The sequence below is a fragment of the Desmodus rotundus genome, chromosome 10 (genome assembly GCF_022682495.2).
Source record: "Desmodus rotundus isolate HL8 chromosome 10, HLdesRot8A.1, whole genome shotgun sequence".
Lineage (NCBI taxonomy): Eukaryota > Metazoa > Chordata > Mammalia > Chiroptera > Phyllostomidae > Desmodus > Desmodus rotundus.
In genome coordinates, this window is record NC_071396.1 from 15,156,826 (window position 1) to 15,165,945 (window position 9,120).

The following is a 9,120-nucleotide window of genomic DNA, read 5'->3' on the forward strand; positions in this document are numbered from 1 at the left end:
GCCCCAACAGTCTACTTTGGCCACCCCACCCCACCCCCTCACCTCCAGGTGAGTCTCAACATAACGGCACATCCCAAGGACACACTTCTCACTTGAAATCATTGAAGAATGTGTAGAAATTTATTGAACATTTCTCAGGAATGAAGGGGGAGGACGGTGGGCACTGTACATCAAAGCAAAAAATTAAAAATCTCTCACAGATACAGAGAACAGACTGGCAGCTGTTAGAGAGCAGGGGGTGGGGGGGCGCTGGGTTAAAAAGGTAAAGGGACTAAGCAAAAAAAAAAAAAAACCCAACTCATAGACACAGACAAGAGCATGGTGATTTCTAGAGGCCAATGGGGTGGGGGGAGGTGGAAGAGGACACAGGGAAAAGAGACTTGACTTGGGCTGGTGAACACAAGACAACAGGCAGATTTGTACACGTGAAACCTATCGTTGTATTAACAAATGTCACCCCAATAAATTCAATTAAAAAATCTTTGAATAACCCCCTCCCAAAGTTCCACCACAAGCACCAATGGCCCAAATTCATTTTACCAAAAAGCAATGAAGATCTCCACCCTTCTCTTCACCACCCTCCCCTCTCATGTCCACCGGTAGCCCCTCATCCCATCACTTTGTGGTTTAATCCCTGCTGTCGCCTGGAATCTGTCCAGGTGGCCAAGAGGACAACCTGGTGCTGGGGAAGACAGACCTGTTAGACTCTTGAGTTTTACAATTGATCCAAGACTTTCATGCACAGAATATTCTCCAGCAAGACAAGAGCCCTCTCCCTCCGGGGAAATATGGATTATTTTTGACAATACCTTAACGAGACCCAGTCAAGACTGCACTTGAAATTCGTCAGCACGAGCTTGAGGGCCTTGCTCCACCGCTCCTCCGTGTTCGAGTGGGTTCTGATGGAATAGCACTCCCCGCCGGCCCCGGGCTCCTCTATCAGGCCTTCCCTCGCATGCATCTGGCAGGGCATGCAGACACCCGGCTCCTCGCCTTTCTCGGCTTCTTTCTTGAACTGCTGCATGCAATCCAGGAAAGCCAGCATCCCACGGTCAAACTGGCAATACGAGGGGCCGCCCTGCCCCTGGTGGAAAAATAAGGGCAGCTCAACGGAGTTCTCGCTTAAACACTGCAGGTGGGACCGGTTTCCGCAGGGGATCAGCCGGAACCTCCGAAACTGCAGACCGAGCTTGCGAGACAGGGCCAGGAGCAGCAAGGCAGCCTGCCCCCAAGCTGCGCTGATCTCATCCCAGCCCACGGGGACAGCGGCGAGGCAGCCCAGTCTGAAGTTATTGATACTGGCCAAGGGGCCGTCATCCCGGATCTCGAACGTTGACCTTAAGGCATTGGTTTTCTCCAGGCAGGCCAGCTGGGTTTGGGCATACCGCAGCTGGTTCTCCACGCTGCTCAGCTCGTCACACAGGTCCAGCTGTTGCCACTGCAGCCTGCTGTAGTCCCTCTGGTACTGCGTTTCCTGCTGGTCCAGCAGCGCGGCCTCTGCCTGGGCCGCCTTCAGAGCCTCAGCTGCTCTCTCTCGGCTCTCCTCCACCTCCTCCAGCTCCCGGACCAGCCGCGCTTCCTCCAGCTCCGCGGCCTTCAGCTCCTCCTGCAGTGCCTTCCTCCCGTCCTCGCTGACTCTCTCCCTGATGTCCAAATAGCATTTGTAGATCAGACAGTCAGATTCTAAGGTCCTGAGCTGGGTGTCCAGATGTTTCAAGAGATTGTCAGTACATTCCTGGCACAGGGGCTGGTCCAGATCTCCTTCGCCAGAAAGGATGTCGAAGGTGCCCTGAATGGACTTCTGGATGCTGTGGAGGGTTCTCCCAGAGCCAAACTTCCCAAGCAGGGTGAAGATGCTGCTGGGACTGGGCCCAGACACCCTGCCATCACCAGGGATGGTCCTGCCAGAGGCACCATTTTGTAGCTTTTCAACAACTGTCTCCACCGCGGAGGTGGAACCTTCCTCTGGAGTTTCTCCTGGCTCCCTGTGAGCTGAGGGGAGATTCGAAGCTGCAGGTTCTCCGCTGGTGTCCAGGCCCAAGGGCTCCCTGGGCTGAGTCCACCTCAGGGGCTGGTAGCAGCGCTGGCAAGTGAAGCGGAAGAAGGGCATGGTTGGAGGTCTTGAATCGCAACTTCGACTCTTAAGTTTTCGCTGGCTCCCCAGTTACCTCTTCCTTTAGGCTTTTAAAACTCCTTTAGAGGAGTGATTCCTTTAAGATACTTGTCACCTGTCACCCTCCCACTTCAGATCTGACCATGGGAACCCTCCTTACATACCTGCAGACCTCCTTCAGCCTGTTTTAGATAGGTGAGTCTTCTCACAGGCAAATCCAATCATCCCACTTGCCTTTAACACCTTCAAGGCATATCTGAAGAGTAATCTTTCTAAAACTAAAATCCGATCATGGTATGTCCCTCCTTAATGTTTAATGCCCTTATCTTACCTTAAGATAAAGTCTTAGCATCTTAAAGGGATAACCAAGACCTCTGGCCATGTTTCCAGGCTTCTTCTGTCCCCATTTCCTGCCACCCTCACCCACGACTCCTCTGAGTTCCTGAAAACTAAGCGCATTTCAATTCTTCCAACATATCCTGTTGTTCCCTCTGACTGGAACACTCTTCCTCCCCTTCATTACCTGGATAACTCCTACCCATCCTTCAGGCCTGGGTTAGATGTCATTTCCTCCAGGAAGCCTTCCCTGATCACCAAATATGGACTCCCTACCCTGTTGACATTCTTTACCACATAGTAATGTAATGGGAATACATGGAAAAGATTTTTGTTTAATGAACAGATCAAATCGAATAAGTAGTTCAGAGGTATGCATCTTGCCGTTAGGTCAGCCAGAAGCTCAGATAACAAGATTAACATGCCAAGTCTTTGTATAACAAAAAAGCAAACTAAAGACTTTACAAAGACATTGACTTCCAACGATAAACCTGGATCCAGTTAAGCTCACTAACAAGCCAGAGATACTTGCTCTAAAGCCGAACCTATGAGCTTTCAACTTATTGACTGGTGGAGCAGAGCATAAAAGAAACACAGAAAAAATAAAAATAAACAGTGAACACAGAAGGGCCCAATGCTTCGACCACAACAAGGGGCGGAAAGCCCCAGGGCCTACGTCTCCCAGGGTCCCGCAGGGGACAGCTTGCCAGCCACACCCACCCTGGCGGTCGGGTGCAGACTCACTGGGATGTGGAAAGGCCACACGTTTAGGCAATTCAGTATCCCCCAGAATCTGCCTAGTGGGCCAAAGTCACCCCCACAATTGGCTAGATAATGTGTCAGCTGCTACACCAATAGTCAGTGTTTGCTACGAATTTAGCAATAAGAATTGCACAGTGCTGCAAAGGGGTGCAGGAGAGCTCTGAGACATGAGCCCCAGGAGGCGGGGGTGGGGTGGGGGGTGGGGGGTGGCAGGGGGGCTGCCACACCCGGCTGCCTCTCCTACCCCAACACTCCCCGGAGGGCTTGGGGAGCAGGAAGAGGGAGTGCGGCCAGTGTCACTGTCAGCTCCGAGCCTGACCCTCCCTCGCCCTCCCGTGGAGCAAATGCCAGGTCTGCATGGGAGGCAGTGGCATTGAAGGGTGGCTGTTGCTCTGGGCGCTTGTGGCCAGAATTACATCTCATCTCTTTTCTTCTGCTGCCCGGCTTCATTTTATTAAGGCCGAGAAGTCCCCACGAGTGAGAACTCTGTGGCTTGGAAGACGTTTAGGGCAGGAACTCTCATCTGCTTTCTTCATTGTTCTTTGCAAGGAGCCCAGAACAGTGCCTGATAGGTAATGGGTGCCCAATAGCCATACGTTTAAGCGCATTAATGTAGAGACTCAAAATTACCGGGATGGAGAATGGGAAGTGCATGAAAATTAGAGGTGCACTAACTTTTACCTACTGAAAAAAGCAGGAAAGGGTGTCAAAAGTCACTTTTTCGCAAAGCCACCAATGAATGCCCCCAGCACCCTGTTGCCTGAGAGGATCTAAGCCACACTTTGATTTCTTCAGGTCCCCCTGGATTCGCTGAACCTTCAGCAGGTCGGAGGAGGCTGAAGCATGTTCCTGCAGAGCTCATTAAAAAATCTCATAAACGCACTGAAGACACCGCTGGCGTCAGCCAGAAGCTTCGAGAGGTAGTTTCCAGCACCAGGAGATGCACACACCCGCCCTGTTTAATGTGCCCTCATCAGCTGTTTTTGGTTTCATGTCATTTTGCACTGAGTCTAGCTGGCAGGTGCCAACTTTCATCCTTTAAGCTTTGTTTTTCGAAGTCAGTGACATTTGCTTTGCTTTGCCTTTCTTTGTTCTGAGTGGGAGGCCGCTGGAGGTGGCGAAGGCCTGGTTCCTCTGCCCAGAAGGTGGACAGAGTATTCCCCGCCCCAAAATTCCCTTCCAGCCACGCAGGGGAAAATGCTCAGAGGCAGAATGCTGTCTTTGGGCTTTCTGAACACCTGAAACAAGTGAGTTCTTTGGCCTAGTTTCCAAAGTTTCTTTTGGAAAATTCATAGAGAAATCTGAAGTCAGAAATTAAAATACAGTACCAGTAAGATGTTGCAATTAAAGAGAAAACAACTGTCGTGTCAACATTGGGAGCTCGCACCTTCTTTAGATTTGCTAGCAAGGTACTTGCCACCTTTTAAAAATTGGTGATTTGTGCTCTGTCCAGTGAGGCTCCATTGGTTGGCGTCGTTCCACAAAGTGAAGGGTCACCGGTTCCATTCCCGGTCCCAGCACATGCCTGGGTTGGGGTTTCGGTCCCTGGTCCAGGCACGTACAAGAGCCAACCGATTTATGTTTCTGTATCACATCAATGTTTCTCTCCCTCTTTCTTCCTCCCTTCTCCTCTCTCTAAAAATAAATTTAAAAAATATTTTTAAAAATTGGTTATTCATGAGAGCATCTTTTTTTAAGGCAAAGTTGCATGGACAAGATGAAGAAGCATGAAGAAGCAAGATGCTGCCAGATCCCATGTTCCCCAAATCCCAGGTCCACACGGCACCCCGCCCCTACATGTGCCTCATCACCTATCGGCTGACGCTGAGGAATGGGGTCACAGTCAGTCAGCTCCTAAGGGGCCAGGAACTTGGGCTCATCCAGCGAGGAAGGGGGTGCTCTGCTGTCCCCAGTCAAGAGGTGCAGAGTGAGTCTCTCCTGAGCCAGGCACCTGAAAAGCACCGCAGTTCTTTGTGTCTCAGGAACCTCCAACAGAGAGAATGTGGTCATCGGTTGGTCTTTGTCTTATTTCAAAGAACAGGAAATCCAGGCCCCCTAAGAAAGCGGAGTGGAGTCTCACCAGGACCTCGCTGGGGACTTCACCCGGATTCCAGCAACCTCCTCTGAAGGGTCTGTTTCCAAGGTGGCTCACTCACGTGGCAGGGAAGTCAATGCTGGCTGTTGGTGGGAGCCCCCCCCCCTTTTATTTGTCCCGTGGCCCCTTTGTAAATGCTGTTTGAACGCCTCACAACATAACAGCTGGCTTCCCCCCGATGAATTGATGGAGAAAGAGAACAAGGTGGAAGCCACAACCGCTGTCCCCCGCCCCAGCGTTACTGATACAACGGACGTTGTGTAAGTGCAAGGTGAGTGATGTGATGCTCTGACACACTGTACATGGCAAAATGATCAGCACAATAACACGGCTAGTTAACATCCATCGGCATGCAGTTACCGCTTCTGGCGTGTGTGGTGAGGACTTTCAAGGTCCATTCTCCTGCCGGCTTCCAGGTACATGACACAGTGCTGTTAACTATAGCGTGTGGCTTTAACCACCTGCTCCCATTTCCCCCACCTGGGTGACCGCCAGTCTCCTCTCAGTTTCCACGAGTTTGGTGATGGAAAGAGACTTGACTTGGGGCGGTGAACACACAACACGATGTACAGACGATGTATTATAGAACTGTACATGACCTGTACACTTGAACCCTATATAATCTTGTTAACCAATGTCACCCCAATAGGTTCAATAAAAATTAGAAAATACATATGTAAAAGAGAAACCACAGTGAACAGGAAAAAAGAGGGTCTTGGAATTTCTCTTCAGACATTAAGCAACGTGGAAGGGCTGCCCCCTTGTGGAGCTTTTTGAAGTCGTCTTTCACTGGTTAGAAATCGAAGAATGTACTGTGTTTCGTTCACAGAATTTTGAAGTTGCAGTTTCTGAGGGTGCAGTTACAGGTCGTCCCCTCATGTGTGTCTTGTGAGGAAAAACAACACAACAAAATTGGGGTGGTTGTGACCCAAAGCCACTCAGAGTTTTAGGTGAGTCAGAGCTCCATCCAGGTCCAGTCTTCCAATTCGTAACTGCGATTCTTTCCATTATTTTCCTGCCTCCCCTAAACCGTGAGCCAACAGGTGTCACACACCGATGTGTGTTTAGAAAGACTTCAGGTGCGTCATACGAGGTACGAGAGCCTGGTAGCTGGAAATCATCCAATGGGAAGGATGTGGAACGCTGACCGTGTTGCCAGGATCTTGCCGGGAGTTGAGGAACAGGGAGAAAATGCTTTTATTGTGTAGTGGGTTGTAACACTTAATACAATTGACACATTTACTAAGAGCATCACCCTCAAGGTTGCATCTAGTCATTAAGCACCAAACTGCAAGCAACAACAGCCTACTGCTGGAGAGGGTCAAGGGCGTGGAGACCCTTTTGGAGCCACAGGTGCGTGAGGAAGACTGAAGACTGAGGATGAGAGCAGAAATCTTGAAGAAAACAACAGCAGAAACAACCGCAGCTACGACTGGGACACCGCAGCCCCGGGGCCAACCACAGGGTCACACCGGTTAGACTGTAGCAGGCCCCCCTGGAACCACCTAGTGCCGGAGGAGGCACATCTGCTTCCAGACAGAGACAGTCTGTCACTCCAGTCACTACTGCGCTCCATCAGCATGGAAAGCACTCGGTCAGAAAACCATACGACACACAAAAACGGAGAAAGTGTCACAGACACAAGACACAGGACCAAACTCGGAGGTGAACCAGATACCACCAATATCACCAAAGGAGTTTAAAATAACTGGTTGATAGGTTCTCGTGGAAGAGGGGATAATAGTGTGCATGAGCAGATGGGGGAATGTCAGTAGAGGAATGGGAACGAGATTAGAATAGAAATGCTAGAAATAAAAGCAAAAGCCAAAAGCACAGGAACAGAGACAGAGTTAATGAAAGGACTCGTCGACTTGAAAATGGGTCGGTCGAAATGACCCAAACTGTCTGGTGCCTACTGGCCAGAGGAAACTTCCAGTCTTTGCGCCACAGGACATTTTATTCTGTGCACAAGGGACAGATTCCCAGTGTCTAATTGCTGCCCCCCATCTTTGCTAAGGTTCACATTGTAACCTTTTTAAAAAAGTGTGTCTTAAAGTTGATGGGGTGTCGATACTGTGGATTGACCTAGACTTTTCTGTGGTTTCTTTGGAAATAAAATTAGTTTTCTTAAACTTTGAGAAGGAAGTATGGTTCATAGGAGTTTCTATAACGTTTTTTCTTTTTATTTTTAATACATTTTATTGATTATGCTATGACAGTTGTCCCATTCCCCCCACTTTATTCCCCTCCGCCCTGCAACCCCCCACCAACGTTACACCCTCACCCTTAGTTCATGTCCATGCGTCATACAAATAAGTTCTTTGGCTTCTCCATTTCCCATACTATTCTTAACCTCCCCATCTATTTTGTACCTACCATTTATACTACTTATTCCCTGTACCTTTCCCCCCATTCTCCCCTCTCCCCCTTCCTGCTGATAACCCTCCATGTGATCTCCATTTCTCTGGTTCTGTTCCTGTTCTAGTTGTTTGCTTAGGTTTTTTTTGTTTTTTTTTTTGTTTTTTGTTTTTTTAGGTTTGGTCATTAATAGTTGTGTTTGTTGTCATTTTACTGTTCATATTTTTTATCTTCTTTTTCTTAGATAAGTCCCTCTAACGTTTCCTATAATAAGGGCTTGGTGATGATGAACTCCTTCAGCTTGACTTTATCTGGGAAGCACTTTATCTGCCTTTCCATTCTGAATGATAGCTTTGCTGGATACAGTAATCTTGGATGTAGGTCCTTGCGTTTCATGACTTCAGATACTTCTTTACAGCCCCTTCTTGCCTGTAAGGTCTCTTTGGAGAAATCAGCTGACAGTCTTATGGGAACTCCTTTGTAGGTAACTCTCCTTTTCTCTTACTGCTTTTAATATTCTCTCCTTATCTTTAATCTTGGGTAATGTAATTATGATGTGCCTTGGTGTGTGCTTCCTTGAGTCCAACTTCTTTGGGACTCTCTGAGCTTCCTGGACTTCCTGGAAGTCTATTTCCTTTGCCAGATTGGGGAAGTTCTCCATTATTTTTTTAAATTAGTTTTCAATTTCTTTCTCTTCCTCTTCTGACACCCCTATGATTCGGATGTTTCGGAACGTTGAAAGTTGTCCCAGAGGTTCCTAAGCCTCTCCTCATTTTGTGAATTCTTTCTTCATTCTTTTCTGGTTGAATGTTTATTTCCTCTTTCTGGTCTAACCCTTTGATTTGAGTCCCACTTTCCTTCCTGTCACTGTTGGTTCCCTGTACATTTTCCTTTATTTCACTTTTCATAACCTTCACTTTTTCCTCTTTTGTGACCATACTCAACCATTTCTGTGAGCATCCTGATTACCAGTGTTTTTGAACTGTGCATCTGATAGGTTGGCTATCTCTTCATTGCTTAGTTGTATTTTTTTCTGGAGCTTTGATCTGTTCTTTCATTTGGGCCTTTTTTTTTTTTTTTTTTTCTTGGCGCGCCTGTTACGTAGTAAGGGGCGGGATCCTTAGGTGTTGGCCGGGGCAGGCAACCCACGTGGCTGCATTGTGGAGCTGTGTGGGGAAGGGGTCCGAGAGGGAACAGTGCCACTTGCTCTGTTCTCGTCTGGCTTTCAGTGACTTCCTCCACTACCCACAAGCAAGTTGGACCCTTCTGGTGCTGATTTCCAGGTGGGTGGTTTTGTGTATGTTCTAGGACCCTGTGGGTCTCTCCAAGGAACTCTCCTGTGAGGCTGGGAGTTTCTCCTGCTGCCACGACCCCCACAGGTTTTTTCAATCAGAGGTTTTGAGGCTTTATTTCCCCACACTGGAACCCTGAGTTGCGCGGTCTGTCTTGCTCCCCA

The 9,120-nt window shown here is 48.6% G+C and overlaps 1 protein-coding gene across 1 annotated transcript; it reads right to left on the bottom strand.

Annotated features, from left to right (window-relative positions):
• Positions 1-793: 793 nt before the first annotated feature.
• On the bottom strand, positions 794-2,110 carry BECN2 (beclin 2). Its single transcript, XM_024575973.2, has one exon. It carries the CDS (start codon positions 2,108-2,110, stop codon positions 794-796), a length of 1,317 nt encoding a protein of 438 aa, XP_024431741.2.
• Positions 2,111-9,120: the final 7,010 nt, after the last annotated feature.

Bases quoted from the DNA above. Each gene is read 5' to 3' on its own strand.
- BECN2 (XM_024575973.2), bottom strand. From the start codon at position 2,110: ATGCCCTTCTTCCGCTTCACTTGCCAGCGCTGCTACCAGCCCCTGAGG.